This window comes from Glycine max, chromosome 13 (assembly GCF_000004515.6).
Source record: "Glycine max cultivar Williams 82 chromosome 13, Glycine_max_v4.0, whole genome shotgun sequence".
NCBI lineage: Eukaryota > Viridiplantae > Streptophyta > Magnoliopsida > Fabales > Fabaceae > Glycine > Glycine max.
In genome coordinates, this window is record NC_038249.2 from 33,553,328 (window position 1) to 33,573,807 (window position 20,480).

Below are 20,480 nucleotides of genomic sequence, written 5' to 3' on the forward strand. Positions count from 1 at the left end.
AAGTTGGAGTGGCTGCAACCAAAATAACCAAATGAAGTAAACAATAAAATATAAATCTAGAATAAAATGCTTCAACTTTCATCTGTTCTTTTAAAATTTATAAGTGTACCCTCTGATACCTTATGTCTGTCCAAAACTATTAGTACCTACTTAAGTTTGGTTTGAAAAAAAGTTTTCGGTTTTTTTTTTCACCTTTAAAATTCATTGTTTTCTATACAAAATTTTTATAATAAAAAATAAACTGAAGAAATGCAGTATTTTTGTACTTAGATGTTAAAACAAGTGAAATCATAAAAGATTTTATAAAAACAAATAATCCCTTGTATTTGTTAACTTAGGTTGCCTCTGTTACCAACAAGGGTTGGTTAAGCAACCACGGCTTCAAAAGGACTGAAGGAGAAACAAAGTTCAAACTCGGGGTACAGCCATCCGGTTGGCTTTGTGTGGCTAGTTTAGAAGATTTTGGCGTCTAAGCTCAAATTCTTCACTGAGGAATCAATGAGATAGATGGAAGCAGAAATCATATCAATTAACAGGGAATGCATATATAGAAGTGGAAAGTTGTGGGGGTATATTTGTTTGAGCCCCAATATATGGATTTTAAACCTCAAATCAATCCAATAAATTTTTTTTATAACACCTAAGGTTCAGTAACTCATCTGTGTCAACATATATATATCGAATAAAAAAAATATATACTTGTGTTTAGATGACCCAAAAAATGAAAGTAGGAACTATGAACTAGTTTTAAGTAGCTACTGCTTTAAAAAGATGAGAGTTGGATTTCCAGGTGAAGGAGGATTTTGATTAAGTAAAAGAGCTCTGGCCAAGGAATCAGCATCTGCTGCAGATAAAATTTCCACATCTTCTGGACCAGTCTCTTGATCAAGTCCAAGTTTTCCTTAAGAACCTCAATTTCATCAAATGGCAATCTCAAATCCAAGGCTTGAGCCCCATGTGCAATTGCTTCATGTTTCTTAAACTTGAAGAAACGCATACAAGGATTTTGGATTTGTTTAAAATTATTAGACTGACCTACAGAAATTTGTTGTAAAGCCTCCAATATCTCTGAGTCTGGAGCAAAAGTTCGAGTATCTCTCCTAAATTTGTTCCGAAGAATACTCAGCTTTCCAACCATCAAACTGTTCATTTACATATAGAAGGACATCTTGTTCGAATTTTCTATTTTTGTTCAATATTATAAGACAATTATATTAGTTATTTATTATTAATAAGTTTTATTTTATATGATCAAATAAGATAATATAAGTTTAAATGAACATATGTCAATGTTAGTTCATTTTGTAATAACGAGAATTATATTAGGTTAACACGTTATAAAAAAGTTATGATCCCTATCATACTGAATCATCACGAATAAAGAAACTTAGTTGAGAAAAAATCATAAGATCATTGATGGTTCATAATTCAACAATTGTCGAAAAATGATCAAGAACCAATTATAGATACATGTATTTTATTTAATCCTTAACAATAAAATATGTTACGAATCCTAGGACCTTTGTGATTTGTTTTAGGATATGTCTAATTTTTTAGCTTCTGCATAAAAAATAAAAATAAGAATTAAAGATTAAAAATTAAAGATATTTAAACAAGTGGCATCAGAGCAGGTGTTTGATTATTAGGATTCAAGTTTTTCAATTATTTTAATATTTTAAGTCTAATCAAGTTGAACAAAGTTAAGAAAAGAAAAATTAAATCAAGTTTTACATGTATGCTATGTTATGGTACTAATACAAATTGTATCACTAGAACAGTCCACTCGTCCGACAGCATTGCTTAACTAAGAATAAAGCATTTGTATATTCTAAAACAGAGCCAAAGATGTTTCACACTTAGATTCTCTTATAAACATCTTTCATTTTTCCACATAAATAAAGGAAAACTCAATTGTATGTTTTCATTTTCTTTTGTTTTTTTTCTCTTTTACTTTTGCTTCAATTTTCTGTCAAGGCATATATCGTGGTCGTTTATTGTTTCGTTTTCAATTCTTTATATTTCCAGTAGTTGATTGGTTCAAACTCACATAAGGTACATTAAGTTCATGTTTAAAAATCAGATGAAAAAGAATGTTTGAGGCAAAAGTATTTTTACAAAAAGATTATCATCTTTGTTTTTATTTTTATTTTGTTTTTATCCGTTTGATTGCATTGAAACGCATATCACAATAATTTTAAATGCAAATCAAACATGCACAAACACGTTTCAAAAGTTGTGAACTTACATTCAATTTAAAAGTAACCGACATGTTTCCTCTCTTAACGTATGTTCAACCTCTTGCTAACAGATTTCCAAACATAGGCATGACTTCTAGGATTATAAAACAGTTTGAGGCCAATATTTGAACAAAAGTTGGAAAAATACTTTTATGAATTCAAATATTCAACATATTTGCACAATTTGAATACGGAAGTTAGATTTTGGATATGTTTTAATTGACGGTAGAGTATACCAACAATATGTTGGAGGACAAAATTACTTTGGAAATATATTCTATTATTCTTTGAAAGTAAATTTTTGCTTGAAAACTTAATTTTAAAGAAAGACTTGTTATGCGTATGCAAACTCAATTTACAAAAATAAATTTAATCCCAAATTAAGTTTATAAATTTTAATCCAAACATACAGTTATTTGTATCAAAAGTACATTTGTATAAATGTGGCATTTTATAATTAAAAATTAAGAAAATGAAATCGGAAAATCTTTGTCTCAAAAGTCAAAATAAGCAGTGTCTTATGTTTGTTGACTTAGATTGCCTTTATTACCAAGGGTTGGCAAGCCACAGTTTTAGCAGAACCAAAGTTCAAACATGGAGAAACCATTGATGGGCGGGTCCTCTAGTCACCATGGTGGCCCCTGTAGGATAGCCTACTATCTGTGGCTATACCCTAATCTAAGACCAAAAACATTATGTTAGCTTTGTGTAAATGTGATGTGGCTAGTTTTGAATATTTTGGCTTCTAGCGCAAATTCTTAAATGAGGAATCAATAATTCAGGCAGACTTAGTTAGCAAAAATCAAATAAAGTAACGTAATAAAAAGAAGGGAAAAAAACTAACAGTAAAATGTGCATATAAGTTGAAAGTCAAGGGATATATTTGTTTATGGCCTAATATCTGGAGGGACGACTGTTTCATTTAATTTTTTCCCTCTACTTAATAGTTTTTTTGGGCATTATTTGTTATATACTTGTATACACTACAATATTAAAAAATCACAATCTTATTTCTTTATTAAAAATGTCTTACTTGTTTTCACCTTTTAATTCCCAAAGATGAAGAAATTCACAGGCTTTTATCAAAAGATTAAGGAGAATTCAAAAGCCAACCAACGATAAGTTTATGGGGATTATTCTGGTGACCATTTTTTTTTAAGGGTATCAGTACCTAAAGTGAGTTGCCATTTGCCAATCATCTATTGCTTGCTGATCATATTCGACAACTCACCTGGGTACATCCCTTATTGGTACTACACCAACTCCATTAACACAATGTTTTGTTTCCAATTTTGCCAACTACCCAAAATTGAGGCAAAAATACTTTATTTAGCTTTTGTATGATCCCTTTTCCTTTTATTATTTAAATGATGAAGCATATATGGAGTTTTATCATTGAGTTGATAATCAAAGTATTTGTTTCTAAGTAAAAAAGATTAATGATTAATTTTAAAATGCATGACTTCAATCCTACTTACTACACTCTAGCACCTAGGCATGGCCCAGTGCTAAAGTGAGACTAAATTGAGCTAAGGAGGAGGGACATATTAACTCATTCTCTTATATACTGCAAAATTCTGCCGAGACAAGAAAATCCCATTTTATCAAGGGAAAAAAAGGAGAAAATAAGTGGTGTTTTATTAGGAACCAAAATTGGAATAAGTATTGTTGATACTGAATTAGAGCTATATCAGAGAGATATAAACCTCTTTTACAAGGCTGCAAACCAAGAAAAAGAAAGGGGAAAAAATGAGACACCCTTTCCTCAGGAAGAAACCAGCTTCTTCACTCAGCCTAGTCAATATTGATATCAATTTCCTCACACCCCCTATTCTGTTACCAGACCCATCATATAATCCTTCTCTCTCTCTATCTCTCTCTCTCTCTCTCCTTCAACCATATTCACATGCTCCACTCCTCCCCACTTGTGCCTTCATGGACCTAATTTCACTTCCCTGCCACTACCATACCCGTATATAATGAACCTATGATATTTTAAGCTGAAGGTTACAATCTCATTTCACATTATATGAAATTTGATCATGCAGAATGAATAACACATTCCAAATCGGTAAACTGCTGATATCTTCTAAGGTTAACTCTTCTGATTTCATGAACTGTTAAAAACCAGCATGTTATGATATGATTAAATTAGGAGAAAATCAACTATTTCTCAAAAGCTCTCAGAAAAATTTTACTTAAATGTTTCAAAGTAACTTTTCAGTTTGATATCTATTTGAAACCTTATCTTAACCCTAAACGGAAGAACAAATCAAGAATCCTAAATCACTTACAAACAATTACCTATTTGATGTTTATATTACAATTTTATCTTCCTAATTTAAGATTTTTAAAACAAGATAATACTATTAGATACCATCTTCATATATTGAACTTATTAAAAGTTCCATAAACTATTGGCAAGTCAGCTGTCACAGTCATTAATTTAGATTTGCTAGAAGTTCACCTAAAATAGACCAAAGCATGTCAGTCTATATAAAGCCACATGGAAAATCTCTTAGCTTTATGTCTTTTTTCCTTCGAAGGTTCACATTAGATTTCAATCATCCACCAACATATTCATAAGAACGATCATTATTCAGATATCTTGGTTATCTAACATTTCAGATAGGAGATTTGACATGGTATGGACAAAAGCAGTTTACATTTTCGTTTCAAACATGATAAGAAACAGATTTTGGTAATGGATTTAAAAAAGAATGTAGATATAGATAGCTAAAGAAGTTGCATATCCACCTGTTACCATCCATAATTCACCACTGTAACCAGACTATTCAACCTTCCAGAGCACCTCACTATGGTGAATTATATATATAATCTGTATACTTGAAGCTTGTATGAATGTGTGGTAAAGATCTATAGAACTCTCTATTCATTTTTCACTCTGTAAAAAAAGAAGAAAACAGTAAAAGAGAAGTTTCACTTTAGATATAATACACAAATAGTACAAGGGCACATTGTGAATGTGGACCATTGTGAAAACAGCAAAGATTCAACTTCAACATAATTTAGTTTAAACTTGCTTGCATGATACTAAACCATCAGAATTGACAAGATGCACCATGTGAGTGACTCAACTCCAATATTATGAACATCTAAATTCCTCATCTTGCTTCTTGCCCACTATGAAATTTCCAACAATTCTTCATTTTAGGTTGCATTTGAAGTTCTGAACAATATAAGCACAAAAATGGAAGTTGAAAATTACACAATGCATAACACATAAAAGATCTAACAGCATCTCCAATGGTGCAACCATGGTGAAATTGCCTAACTCACTTTTGGTGGGGCCTACTATGCTACATTGGGTTTAAGAATTTCAACAAGTTTTCTCTTTAATGATGCAATCCTTAATAACTTAAAATAAGTCCTATAATTGTCTCACAATTCTTAAGAACTATTAAGAACTGTTGCTTATATAAGCAAGTAAGCAACTGGTTCTTAAATAAAAAACTGTTATGTCAACTACTCCAATGATGAAACTGCACAAAATAATCTGATAAGCAACTCCAATTTGAGATGCTCTAAGAGCAATCTCGACATTTAATTTCTAGAAGAAGCAAGTCAACTGATAGTGGCATGTGCATTCCCTAACTGCAGCACCCAAGTTAACCATCCTAATTTCCATTTAACAAACAAAGAATCTAAGACCAATAACACAAAAACATACAAACACACAAACAAACAAGCTAGCAAGCACAATTCCTTCTTTCACACAAAAGAAGCAGCAACATATCACAAGAATAATTATGAACAACGATCAAAATCAATTAAACAATAATGTAAGCCATTTCCTATCCTGATTTCGAAACAGAAAATTCCCCGGTATATAAATAGTAAATACTATTCTAGTAAACCAATGTAAGGAATGCATATACATTGCTCCTAAATACAACAAGAAAAGTACCTTCACCTTCAAGGTGCCCTGGGGTCAGTCCCATGCTGCCACACATAAACAAGTTCATCCCAACCAGTGCTAGCCATGAGGCCCTCAACAAGCACGCTCATATCCACCCCGACCGCGAACTCCGTGTGGTGATCATACCTACTCACCAGAGCATCCTCCACCATGAAATCCCAAACACACACCGTCATATCATAGGAGCAAGACACCATCAAATTCCGCACGTGTGGCGAGAATTTCACCTTCCTAACAGCATACCCGTGCCCATTGAGCACACAAAGGGGAACCCTATAGTTCCTCACGTCCCAAACCTTAACGCTCTTATCGACGGAGGCAGTGGCAATGACACACTCGTCGTACTTGTTCCAGTCGCAGGCGAGGATCTCGAACTCGTGGGCGGGGAGGATCATGGTGGAGCCGGGCTCGCGGACGTCCCAGACGCGGAGGGTGCAGTCGCCGGAGGCGGAGGCGAAGACGTCGGCGTGGCGGGGGTTCCAGACGGCGGAGTAGACGCAGTAGGCGTGCTCCTTGAAGGTGCGGACGCTGGTGGGGCGGTCGAGGGTCCAGAGCTTGACGGTGTCGTCCCAGGAGGAGGAGAGGAAGGAGTCACGGCGGACGGGGTTGTAGTCGGCGGAGTGGACCTCGCGGGTGTGTTCCTGGAAGGAGCGGATGGGGTTGGAGGTTGGGGGGAGGGCCAGGTCGTAGAGCTTAACGGAGCCGTCGGCGACGGCGGCGATGACGATGGAGTCGTGGGATTCGGACCAGGCCACGTCGTAGATGCCGTCGGCGGTGTCGTAGGCGACCAGCTCAGAGATGGGGAGGGAAGGCTCCGGGGAGAGGTCGAGGACGTGGAGGCGGCCGTTGCCCAGGATGCCGAAGTTCTGGGCGGTGGCCACGGCCAGGCGGTTCTCGTAGAAGGGGCTGAACTTTACGGAGTAGCCGTTGAACGGGGTTTTGAAAATCGGCATCGTTTTGTTTTCAAAGGAGGGATCAACTAATCCGTGATGCAATTTGGTATTTGTTTGGTGAATTAACAGGGGAGGGAAGATGGAACTGCAAGTAAACACATTTTGGCTATCATCCGCTCAAGGACCTCTCGTTCTTCACGGGGTTCCACTTTTTTATTATTTTGTACCTAATTAGCCATTTCCATCCTTTAATATAAATTTTTTTAATTTAATAATAAATTAATTCTTAAATTTTATAATTTAATATTAAAAAATATAATTTATTCTCAAATAATACAACTTGATAAAACAATATCACAAAGTTAATAGCAAAATCAATCTGTCCCATTTTTTATTATTTGGTGGATAAATTTGAATTTTTAATCTTTTATAAATTAATTTATCATTGTCTCACCTTTTTAGGAACAAAATGAGTATTTGAAACTAAAATAAAATAAAATAAAATTCTGGATTCCTTCGATTAATTAATAATTAATAAATACAAATAAACAATCCCATCTTTAATGGATTTTTTTTTCATTTGTTTTTAAAAGAAAATAGTTTAATAAATTAAAAAGAAAAAGGCCCACGATTATGCTTACAAACCCAACTCGTGTATGTTTTATGGCCAGATTGCTGATTCTTTTGGGCTACACAAAGTTGTATCTAAGCCACTTTTTTTCCCGGTTTTGGGCTATACACTGAACATGTCTTGTTTGTCAAATGGATTTATGAATACAGAGCTTGTGTAGGATACCAAGTTTTTACACCTAAATTTTCTCTATTTTTACGCCCCAAATTTTTTATTGATTAAAACATGTTTTCGTTCCAAACAACACAATGAAAACTTTTTTTTTTGTATATTTTAAACCTAAATACGCAATTTTCCCATTGTGTTAGTAATTGGAGGTAGGAATGTCACTTTTCAATACACGGCGAAATTTTTTTTTATTGAGTTAATATTTAAAAAAAAACAATAAAATAAACACTGAAACTTGTTTTTGGGGATTCTTCTTCCAAGTCATGGCAACGAAAATCAACCATCTAGACATCCGTATGAATAACGAAAACCAAATGACCAAACAATTCTTAGATTTGTACAACTAATAGATTAACAAATTAAAAATAAATTATTTAAATATATTTATTGTCCCTTAAATTAGAAATTCCATTCTTTAATCCCACAAAATCAATAAAAAAAAATTAGTCCCTCTTGCGGTTAAATATGTCACATTCAAACTATCAAAAATCAATCAAGAGAGTTTAGTTAAATAGAGACTAGTTAAAATTTGAGTAACTAAAAAAAAACAAGTTAAAATTTGGGAGACCAAAAACAAAAATGACTCAAATTAAAAAATGCAAATACTTTTTTTTATCCATAGAAATTTAAAATAAAATACCAAGATGTTTATGATAAATTATTATCATGTTAAATTAACTTAACTATATATTCTTTTTAAAATAAGAACAATATAAGCTAAAGATTCATTAAGTTATTGTGTTAGAGAATAAATCTCACATTGATAAATTAGAAGCAAATAAAGAATATATAAATTTTCAATATACTAATAGTTGAGTAAGAAAAAAATCATCTCAAAATAATTATTATTTTAACTTTTTAATATAACATTAATTACATTTTTTCTTATAATGTTAATAATATCAACAATAAAAACTAAAATGAATTAATAATAATAAGATTAATTTTGTAAAATTGTTATTTTTTAGTTTAACTGAAATAATTTAAGACAATAATTATAATATGAGGGAGAAAGTGATATTAAAAAAGAACTCTTGATTCAGGTGGATCGATTAAAAAATTTGAAGAATATTAACGCTTAAGTTCACTTGTGGAACGTTAGAACATATATGAGTAATCAAGTCTCACATCAATCACGAATTAGACTAGAGTCTAGGATAATATAGGTAAAAAGGTCTAGATATTTTTTTTACTTGAATTTAAGTTAAGATGTAGTATTAAGTGGATACTCTTAATTATGTGCTAGAAAGACGTAAGTAGAGATCTCTCCTTTTTCAAGCTCACGTGAACACCCAGCACACGCACCAATCCTCCAATTCTTCTAACCAAATGTGTCTCAATACGTGCTTGCACCTTCAACTCGTTTTCTTTATTCAAAGAAATCCTTAACGTGGTTTTGATGGAGCCAGGGATTCCTTTCTTTCCTGGCCAGACAGTTTGATACTGAAAAATAAAGCATAAAATAATGGTAGAAGATTTTATAATAACTTTAAAGTTTAATATGATCACTTGCTATCTGATGTCTATGTTTAAAATGACGGCAATACATATCCAACTAGTTTTAGGACCACTCTGAATTAATGTAGGATTAAAACCAAACCACTTGGAAAACAAAAGTTCTAATTTTTTCCCCCTTTCTCTTCTTTCTATGTTATTTTCATTATCTGCCAATTTGTACCAAAAGGAATAATAATAATAACACTACTTGATCAACATTTAAGACTAGGGCCAATCTGACATGACCCTCGTGTTATATCCCCCATTGTTTCTCCTATGGGGTCTCAACCATTCCAATATCTCAATATCGTGTATTAATTGAAGAATTCAATCCAGACACAAGTGCCAATGACTGAAGGGAAAAGGAGGTACCAAAACTGTTGTTGATATACTCAAAGTCACAATCCTTGCCCCTCTTTAATTAATTTTATATTTTCACTATCTCTCCATTTTCTGTTAACTTGTTAAGTAACGGGAAAGAATGGTTCCGATGTGCTTGAACTCAAGGAGTGTGGCATTTCTTACTTAAGAGGCTATATTTTGATGATAAAGTAATTATTCAGCAAAAAGAAATTTTGAGGATAAATTAAAAACTTCGTCTGAATAGAGGATTTGAATTTGAATTTGAATTTATTTAAAGTTAATGATGCATCTGCCACCGTGTTTCAGTTGATGCATTCTTGTCTTTTTTTCCTTATTATTTTCTCTTGGGAGTTTATTCTTTATCCAAGCACATTTAATTTAATTTATATATACACAGCACTAGACCGGTTTTCCTGTTTTCTTACCCTTTATCAATACAAGAGCACTTGACCATAAAATAAAAAGTGGTTAATTTGTGCTTGTGGGGCACTGAATTAAGCACACTTCCTTCATTTCTGAAACACCTTGATTGGATTCAGCTGGCTAGATTTGGAGCCTTTCTAATTAGCCTCATTAATAATGCTCCAGCCTTATTTGCTTTCCACTTTCCAGAATGCTAAACTCTAAAACATGTCCTTTTAAAAATTTTAAAGACTATGTAAGTTATCCACTCAGCCTGGGACAATATAATGTTTCGAACAATGTTTGACAAACGCTGTGATTTCCCGATCAACAATTGTGCACTGCCCACCCAATCCGGGGATCCAAATTTTTGCCTTTCCTTTTCGATTTCATACACTATTATTCGTTCGTCTTGTTTTTCTTTTTGGGGGCTTACTAGTTCGTTGATAAAAGCTAAAGACTAAAGTTTGAATAATGCATAATTAGTTTTGTTACTTTATTAAAAAAAAATTATATGGACCCTCACTCATAAATTTTTCTTATACATATATTTTACCACATCATTTAATTAATTAATGTAATGAAATAATAGTAATAACATATTTTATACTGTATATTTTGTTAATTGTATATTTTGTTGTACAAATATATAAATAATAGTAATAAAACATTTCTAATATTTTGTATATAAATATTAAGAAAATACTTTTGTTATTTTTAAAATCTTTATTTCAAAGACATAAATAACAAAAGTAGTTCAACCGCACAATCTCAATATCTCATAACCTACCAAGAAACCGCAATCTTATTTCATTCATTCATACATTAGCGTGTACAATGCTTACAGTTGTTTGGAAAAAATAAGAATTGCAAAAAAAGCAAAGATGCGGTTGATGATGACCCTTGACTATTTTCTAATTTGAGAAGATGTGGTATATAAATATATAATCTAGCAAATATGTCTATTGTCTATAAAGACTTTGTCAGCTGAAAAATGACGGTATGCACAATATTAGTTGACTTTTGCTGTTAATAGAGATTCTGTGTTACATTTTGATTTAATTTCGAAATGAATTTGCACTATTCATCACATGAAAGGAGAACATTGTCAAGATATTCTTTTTACACATATTTTATTATTGTGTAAAATTTATGTAAAATAAATAGTTAAATCATAGGAATTCTACTCTTGTTGTTTGATGAGATCCATACGCAAATTACAAATAATAAAAATATCAAAAATCTATGTACTACGGTAAGAAAATTTACATTATCTACCAATCACAAATTATTTAATTAAGAAATTATTTTTAAATTAATTATTGTAAAAATCAATAAGATTACCTTATATAACAAACTAATTGGTTACAAGTATAAGAAGTATTTGCATTGTAGCTACATATATTATTTTCTCTAAATTAATATGTACGTCCTTGTAATTTTGTTAGGTTATTTTCATGAAACTTGGCCAAATAACCATTTGCGAGCAAGTTATAACTATAACATGTGTGCGTCACGTGGATATAGTCCAATATAAAAACTGAATATTAAACATAATTAAATTATCCCATGAGTGATAATTACAATGGCATATATAGGGATAGTCTCATTGAACCGTATAGATTACGTACAAAACAAAAGTACAAATAACTTTACTTTGGTTGAGTGAGAGTAGGGCAGGGATATATTTATTAGACCAAACTAGAAACGAAATGTAGGAATAATGCTATTTTGCAACTTATGGAGCGGGAAAAAAAGTGGAATTAAAAATGGTTGGGAATATGTGTATAACTATATTAAAAAATGTGTATAAAAAATATCATGTAACAATATTATACAAAAGCTTAATTGTGCTGATTAAAAATCTTCAAATTATAGAAAGCTAATTAAAAATATAGAAATTATAGGATCTCTAGATTAATTTAATCTAAAAAACTACCAACCTTTCTACCATGTTTAATTATAAATATACTATATATTATTGTGGTGATGGAGAGAAGAAGAATAGGCATATATGAACCAATATATATGTATGGCATAGGAAATATGATGAAAATAATAAACTAATCCCTTGGATAAAAAGAAAAAATTGTGAAAGGGATTTGGAAGTGCAAGTCAAGTGAAGTAGAGTTGGTTTTGGTGATTTGGTTAGTAGACAAGCACTTTGCCTTAGTCAAAGCATTTCAGTGGCATAAAACCCATTAGGATAAAGTGTGTAAGTCCATCACACTTCACTTTCCGATGAAAACCACATCCCACATGATCTTGTTATGGGAAATTGAAAGATCACAAACTCCCCTCATCAAAAGATCTCTTCACCAATTTACCTCATTTTCCAGCCCCCCTTCTCCCACTCCACTCCAAAACACATATATTCTCTCTCTTGTTGACCCCACACCACTATCCTCCTCACCTAAACTTAGTGTAAATATTCATTATTGGCCGACAAGTGTCAAGCTTTGATTGATACACGCACATCTAGTCATGGCCCCATCAAAAGGTTCGAAGCTTTTGCTTGCTAAGGAGTCCCTATCATTCACTGTGCCATGTGTCCACTCATATGAGTATACCAACCTTCCATTCCTAACCTAAATACTATTGATTTCACAATAGGAAAGAAAAGGGTACTGTGTGAGGTCAGGGAGGAGGAGGAGGGGCTGGGAGTGAGCCAGTGATGAGGGACCCTAAATAATGGATTAAAAGCCAAACTATATATAGTGTTGTGCAATTATTCACTCCATGAATTTCATCCCGCAGCTAGCTAGCATGGAAAAAAAATATATATTCCCCCAATCCTTTCAAAAGTCGACAAAAAAGAACATTAAGAAAATCAATCAATAAAACTTTTTTTCATTTTAAAATCACGTTAAGAATATATATAGAATTAAACTTTTGAATGGATGGAAGCATCTTATTTACTTATTTTTTTAGTAAAAATCTTTCATTTTTAATTCTTTAACAAAACATTTCTTTTTATAAAATTATATATCTTTCACATCACTATTAATCTATTATTGACAATAATAAAATCATATGTACTCAAGATTTGAAATTCAATCTCCCTTAAACTGAACAATAAAATCATCATGATTCATATTTATAATCTAACTAGATCTCTTGATTATTAATAAAGTGAGGTTATCTTTTTTTAGAATTATGTAACTTGAATATATTTGTTAGTAAAGATTGATTAAATCTTTAGACATGTAAAATATGTTTGAATCAAAATTAAAAAGTTCTTACACCTTTAGACATGTAGAATGTCTTAGTAAAAATTGATTAAATTTTTAAATACTTAAAATTTATTTGAATCAACGTTGAAAAGTTCTTATACCTTTAAACATGTAGAATGTGTTTGAATCAACGTTGAAAAGTTCTTACACCTTTAAACATATAGAATGTGTTTGAATCAACGTTAATTTTTTTTTATACTTTTAAACATGTAAAATATGTTAATAAAGAGTGATTAAACCTTTAGAGATATAAAATATGTTAGTAAGGATTGATTAAACCTTTATACATATTATTTGCACATTCTGAGGCACCGAACTCAAAAGTGTTTGAATTAACGTTAGAAAGCTAATAAACGGTTATTTGCACATTTTAAGGCTAAAAAACAGACGTAACTCTTTGGTTACTTTCTTTTGAAAGGATGTGAATTATGTTGATCACCTTGAACGTAACTGATTCTCAAACACACGTAAATAATTTAGACTAATTAATAATTTTTTGTCATGTCAATCCACTGTTTTTGAAGTGATGGTTAAAGAAAAATAATTTTTTTTTAAAAAAGCTTTGAGATAATAACGAAAATAAAAGGCATCATTTGGTACAAAATTCTTTTATGTGACTGATTCCCACTGCATTACCTAAAACAAGAGAATTAAAACATAAAAGCACACAACACAATCTCAAGACCAACCTCTCTCTCTCTCTCTATATCCAGACTCCACCCTCTCAGTACTCTTCCTCATCATCTTCTTCTCTCGTGTCGCGTTCTCTCTATGAGAATTGAGATACTAGAGGAAGAATTCGAAGAAGAAGGCATGAGAAACAGCATCCGGTGTTGCATCTCCTGCATTCTCCCATGCGGGGCCCTGGACGTAATCCGCATAGTGCACTCCAACGGCCGCGTCGAGGAAATCAGCGGCACCATCAAGGCCAGCGAAATCATGAAGGCCCACCCCAAGCACGTGCTCAAGAAGCCTTCCTCCCCCTCCACCCAAGACGGCGTTGTTCCCAAGATCGTCGTCGTCCCTCCCGACGCCGACCTCCAACGCGGCAAGATTTACTTCCTCATGCCCCTCCCCTCGCCGCCGTCCGAAAAGAACAGCAGCCACCGCCAGAGGTCCTCCTCCGGGAAGAAGAAAAGAAAGGAACACCACAACGACAACAGAAACAACAACAACAACAATAATAATAACAACGCCACTTCTGTCGCCAACTTGCTCGCCTCTAATGAGCGCTACTTGACTGAAGTACTTTCCGACAAAGTTTCTACGCAGAGAGACAGAACACGAGGACGTGTCGCCGTCTGGAGGCCTCATTTGGAGAGCATTTCTGAGTCACCGTCACTACCTGATAATATGTAACTACTGTAAACGTTTCTTCTTTATTTCTTCAATATCTTAAACCTCTCCTTATATTATACTATTATAGCACTCTCAACATATATATTTTCATGTTCCAAACTCCAAACCCATTTTTTTTTATTATAATTTCAGCTAAATAATCTCATTTCCTTTTTCTTAATTATAATAGAGGAATAAGTATAATCCCATTCCATTGTATAAATGATCTCACTACCTCGAGTAATTGATCCTCACATCAACTCTTCAAATGATTTTAGTATCTCAAAAAATAATCATGATATATACGAGAATGCCTCTGGTTAAAAAATTTGAGGAATAAATATAAGTGATGAGATGATGATAATACTATGTGGCTTTGATATTAATTAGGATGGCCTTGAGATCAAAGTAGTAGATCATAAGAGGCCAATTTTATTGATTGCCATTTTTTAGCTTTCGTTATCAGTTTATCATGATATTGAGGGGGGGCGTTGGTGTTTAGTTGGTAGGGTGCATGATTGATCGAGGGGTGTTATAATTTTGTAATTCTCAGGAAGGGATAAGCAGAAACTTTTGTGAGGGTTTCAATCTTGTTTAGCTTTTTTAATTGTTGATGAATGATGATGAAGGCTTGGAGTTTGGGAGTGCACATGGAAAAGTAAACACAGCAAATGTATTGAAACACAGGAGAAAAGGATCCCCACTCCTATTGTGTCTGGTTTTCGAGGCATTCGTCGACGTTCTGTATTGGATCATCATGGAAGGTGATTGAGACGTGTGGTCGAATTTATGCCATTGCTACCAACGGAGTAATCTATTCACGTTTATTCCCCTCCTTCAATTTAGTAGTAGTTGTGTTCCACGGTGTCAGTCATTCTTTAACGCTAGCGACAGGCTGACATAATGCTTGCATCACCCTTTTGTACATAAAATATATATTATATCATATGGTTCTTATTATAATTATAATAATAATAATAATAGATAGATAGATAGCTTTTCATACATATATTTGAAGGAAAAAATAAATCTTTGGGGCCCCCCAACTTGAGGGAGGACAGATTGATCGATGTCTAACTCTAAGCAGTACTGTAAAGCCACGGTGTACTTGGGCACAAAGGAAGGGTAAAAAAATGAAAAAGAAAAGTGTGCGTTGGATGATGAAAAGACCAAAGCTATTGAATTGAAAGTACCCTTTGTGACACTGTGCTTTCAACCAAATTTTATTTTTAATTCTAATATCTAATGATGCGTTGGTAATTAGTGGGGATATGTCTTAAAGCATTTTGTTGTGATTATGAGTTAGCGAGGATAGTGGGCGTGGCATCCTGCAAAGATGATTGATTTTATTATAGACACTGTGGATTGGATTGGCTGGACGGCAGATCATTGAGCCTTGAGCGAAGCTCGTGTTCTGTGTTGTGTTCTGATTCTGATTTATTTCTGATTCGAACGCATATATGCGGTTTTTACTAGCAAGCCCCACCATCTGGGTCCAACAAAAAAGTTGGCAGAACTGCTTCATATAACATAACAATGAAATGAATGAATGAATCATTGAAATGTGATCGTCTCATGGGATGTCAGAGCTTTGAGTGGATCAGGTGAACTCACTATCACTAACCTGCTTGTCTGAATCTTCTCTGTCTCTTCCTCGAAATACTACTATTTCATTTCGATCTATATATGCAGATTTCACCAACATAATTCAACCATTATTTTCATGTTGTATGAGAATTGTTACAACTAATACTAATACTTTTGTGTTAGACATTGTATCGAGCTGTTGTTTTGCTTTTGCTTAGGAGTGTGTGTAGTGATTAGTGAATGACATGGGAACAAATAAATCACACTGATGCCGTGACTCAGCATAGCCCCTGCACAAGAATGCACGTGCTAATTGTAAATTCTCAATTTTCAATTATAAATACCACAAGCTAACAAATATATTTATATAAATAATAAGCATACAACAATAATTACATAACAGAAATTAATGTTTTCATAAAGAAAAAAACTGAAATTAATGGAGTAAACATAGAAATGGCAATAGGTTTCGGCCTTGCATTGATAAGGGGCTGCGGCCCCTCACTTTCCAAAAAAAAAAAAATAACGAAACTTCAGTGATGAAATACTAGTTATTGGTAATTATATTTTTCGCCAGTATTGTAATATAAAATTGGTGAAAATGTAAGTGTTAGACATCAATTAGATGATTTTACGAACACAATTTGCGTTAGAATTTGTTAATATAATAATATTAAATATTTGTGATAAATTATTATAAATGTGGATGCTTTGAATGCATAGTGATAAATAATTTGTCATTAGCATTAGAAAATAAATATTATTTTTATATTAATTATGAAGCAATTTTTTTTTTACAAAAACAGAAAATTTAAATATATCTTTTAACAAATGTTTATAAGAGAAAAAAATAAATAAATCAATCAAAATTTTCACATAGGTTAAACCAAGCTATGTATTTTAATGTTTTGAGAAGCTCGTTCATCTAACTATTCATAAAACTCCTATATACATATTAGGGATTAGTATTCTTAGCATAAAAATGTTTTACAACTTCGACTTCACAATATTGGCTTGATAGTGAAGAGAAAAGAGAAAAGCTGTGGATTTGAATCCCCTCACCTAAACTATAGGTCAATACAAATGGTGCCAAAGTTTTTTTTTTTTTTTATCTCAAAATTGTCTTTTGAATGTTTAATGACATTTACATAGCAACAAACATATGAGACAAAAAACTGTCATTGATACTTTTTAAGTGATAACATAAATATTTGTTTGAAAGAATTAATTACACTAATTACTTCTGAATTTTTATGAAACTAAACTAGCTTTCCGTACCTTTGAGTGATTATAGGAGAGGTCGTCGATGTAATGTTTTTCCAATCATTAAGAGGATTAATTATTGTAATATATAAGGAGATTTTTGTATATATTTTTAAAAATTAAGGAATTAGTATAGAGGTCGATAAAAGCATAGGAGATTTGTGTAATTTCTCAAAATCTCGGGTACTTAATTAATGTATTTTACTCATTCTTTTTATAAGAAAAAAACAAAATCAAATTTGACATATTTACAAAAATTAAAATAACATTTTAACTAATAACAAACTTCTTGACAGTTATTTTAACCACAATGGTAAAAAAACAATTTATTATTAAAAATGTAAAGTTTAATATTATTGATATATTTTTATTATTAAATTAATTAAAAAAGTATTTTATTTGATTATTATGTTAAAAGTAATGGTGAGTAAAAAGGATAAAATACTATAAACAAAAAGATAAATATGATAAAAAAAAACAAAAGGATACAGGTAGCTTTCATCCCCCTCCTTTTGTGGTGCATCATGATACATGAATGGAAAAATATGAAAATGTGCAACGATATGATCATATGTGCATGCGGCGCCTCACATTTGTGCATAATTAAGCTGGAAGTTACAAAGTCTCTGTCTCCACCTCTCACTTCGATTCGTTTCAATATGAAAAAAGCTACGGTATAATAGTACTATACTATTATTTTAGCATTTTAAGAAATTTTTCATGTCTCCGTGTTGGAAATGTTTTAAATATATTAATATATTTTATAAAGTGCTTTATTAAAAAAACATATATTTTGTAAGGTGCTTATGCATATATAATACCCACTTTATAATATTGGCCTTCAAGCTGTTGGAGATTTGGTAAGCGTTATGCGGACCATAGGCCACACTTGTCTAGTTTTACCCTATGTTTGGATGGGGTATTTAAATAAGGCAATTCATTTTTTTAGTAAATTTAAAATACTCTTATCATAATTTACTTGTTTGGATATAGGATTTCAAAAAATTTAAAATAACATCATTTTTTAAAAGAATTTTAATAGATTAAAATGATAGGAATTGAAATTTCACCATAACTGTAAGAATTTGAACTTTTTTCCTCTCACACTGTACCATAGGCCCCTTCGTTTTCTCTCACACACCTTTTTTTTAGGAGATGACGAATCCTAGCTTGATCTCGGAGCTTCTACCGAAGGAGCGGGAGGGCCAAGCAATGCCGGCGCCAGTGCTGGTGCAGTGTGCTTCTTACTCTTCTTCGTCTTCTTCTTTGACTTGGGAGCGGGAACCTCAGCGCTGGGTGGTACCACAGGTGCCGGAGTTGTCGGCTCCAGTGCAGGGGGAGAGCTCACCGGAACAGGCGTTGGTGGAGAACTCATCGGAACTGGCGTTGGCGGTGAGCTCACAGGTGTCACAGTAGGAGGTGTAGTCGTAGGAGGAGTGGCCGCGAGAGGTGTGGCCACCGGAGGAGTGGTTGTTGGAGCTGGAGCAGCAACTTTAGACGGAGGAGATGCTGCCATGGGAGATGAAATGGCGGGAGGGGTTGCAGTTGGAGCATTGGGAGATGAAGCTGGTGGATATGAAGTGAGAGAAGTAACAGGCGCAGTTGATTTTGGTTTAGAAGAGGCTATGGTTGGGGATGCTATCAACACTTTTTTTTAAAAATAAATATTTAAAAATGAAAATTTGAATTTCATTAAAATTGAATTACTTTATCAAAATAAGGAAATTAAAATACAAGAAATTAAATTACTTCATCCAAACAAAATATTTACAAAATGAAAGAAATTTAAATCAAGTCAATTAAAATGCTGTGTATTTAAATTTCCTAAAAATTTTCAAATCCTCCGTCCAAACACAAGGTTACAGTTCAAGGCTTCAAGCATTACTTTGCTGCAACTTTATTTGTATGCCCCAAGTATCATGATACTAATATACATTCCTCGCCCAAAACATTAATTCATGTAAGGAAAGTGTGTATATAGATTACTCATTCTTAAAAATATGTGGGAAGAATATGAAGCATTGGCAGTTAGCAGTTACGAATGAATTTTTTTGGTATCAGAAATCTAAATGTAAATGGATGGCTTATGTGGATAAGAATATATGTTTATTTTCATGGGTTTATGGCAATCAAGAGGAATCACAACTCTTATGAAGTTTTTCACAACGAAAATGGAGATTTGATTATGTAGAGATTTTAGCTATAGGGCATGGTGTCCAATTTAGTAATTTCAACAAGCATTTGATTACTAAACAGATAACTCTTCCAATCCTCTACCTTTCAGGATGTTTTTCTAGTTTGAATGAGGATCAACTTGCTAAATTGGACATATCAATTTTGGAAGATGAAATTCAATTAATAATTATGAGATTGGCGCTTCGAAGTCCTTGATCTAAATTCAATTGGTGTTTTCAAGTTGTTACAAGTGTATTTTTTTTTTTATTAATTTTAAATGAGTTAAACGGGCCTATCCAAATCATACCTATTTGCCTCATAGGTTAAGTGAGTCGGCTTGTTGTTGGGCCAAAATCATGGAAATCTAAATTTTCTAACTCGGCTTGACTCATTGAGTCTAATCTCACTTTGACACCTTTAGAAAACAATGGAAAATGAATTTTGTTTTATAATTCAAGGAAATGTTTCAAACTCCTTCTAAAGTGAGGGAGCTTAATGATACCCTCGTTAGTTTATGCAATGTCTCTTATAAAATTGTTATTGAGATCATTGTGCAGAAAATTAGAGAGATGGTTGATAATATTATCAATCCTTGGTAAAGTAGTACTATTTTTGGAAAGGAAAGCAAAGACATGTGATAAAATTAATCGGTAGTTTATAATTGATAATTGATATTCTGAAGTATATTTATTTTCACAATAATGTTGTCTCTTGTGTGATGTTGTATTTTTTGTTCAAGATGCAAGTGCAATG

The 20,480-nt window shown here is 32.7% G+C and overlaps 3 protein-coding genes across 6 annotated transcripts; 1 reads left to right on the forward strand and 2 right to left on the reverse strand.

Annotated features, from left to right (window-relative positions):
• Positions 1-4,885: 4,885 nt before the first annotated feature.
• LOC100817902 (peroxisome biogenesis protein 7) lies at positions 4,886-7,295 on the reverse strand. 4 transcript variants are annotated; one of them, XM_003542940.5, is made up of 2 exons: positions 6,172-7,295; positions 4,886-5,142 (listed from the first exon to the last, which is right to left on the reverse strand). In XM_003542940.5, the coding sequence occupies exon 1, from the start codon at positions 7,128-7,130 to the stop codon at positions 6,174-6,176; it is 957 nt and encodes a 318-aa protein (XP_003542988.1). In that variant the 5' UTR covers positions 7,131-7,295; the 3' UTR covers positions 4,886-5,142; positions 6,172-6,173. The 4 variants fall into 4 exon arrangements, with proteins under 4 accessions (XP_003542988.1, XP_006594554.1, XP_006594556.1 ...); XM_006594491.4 differs by having other exon boundaries at positions 6,166-7,295; XM_006594493.2 differs by having other exon boundaries at positions 4,886-5,427; positions 6,172-7,289.
• A 6,686-nt stretch (positions 7,296-13,981) lies between these two features.
• Positions 13,982-15,627, forward strand: LOC100778347 (ABC transporter H family member 4). Its single transcript, XM_026124900.2, has 2 exons — positions 13,982-14,719; positions 15,332-15,627. Exons 1-2 carry the CDS (start codon positions 14,136-14,138, stop codon positions 15,468-15,470), a joined length of 723 nt encoding a protein of 240 aa, XP_025980685.2. The 5' UTR covers positions 13,982-14,135; the 3' UTR covers positions 15,471-15,627.
• Positions 15,628-18,717: 3,090 nt separating this feature from the next.
• Positions 18,718-19,068, reverse strand: LOC100811141 (lysine-rich arabinogalactan protein 18-like). Its single transcript, XM_006595346.1, has one exon. The coding sequence runs from the start codon at positions 19,066-19,068 to the stop codon at positions 18,718-18,720; it is 351 nt and encodes a 116-aa protein (XP_006595409.1).
• Positions 19,069-20,480: the final 1,412 nt, after the last annotated feature.

Excerpts from the sequence above, each read along its gene's own strand:
- LOC100778347 (XM_026124900.2), top strand. The coding sequence starts at position 14,136 with ATGAGAATTGAGATACTAGAGGAAGAATTCGAAGAAGAAGGCATGAGA. Across the intron at positions 14,720-15,331 it reads CCGTCACTACCTGATAATAT|GCTTGGAGTTTGGGAGTGCA; the intron begins GTAACTACTGTA and ends ATGATGATGAAG.
- LOC100817902 (XM_003542940.5), bottom strand. The coding sequence starts at position 7,130 with ATGCCGATTTTCAAAACCCCGTTCAACGGCTACTCCGTAAAGTTCAGC.
- LOC100811141 (XM_006595346.1), bottom strand. The coding sequence starts at position 19,068 with ATGGCAGCATCTCCTCCGTCTAAAGTTGCTGCTCCAGCTCCAACAACC.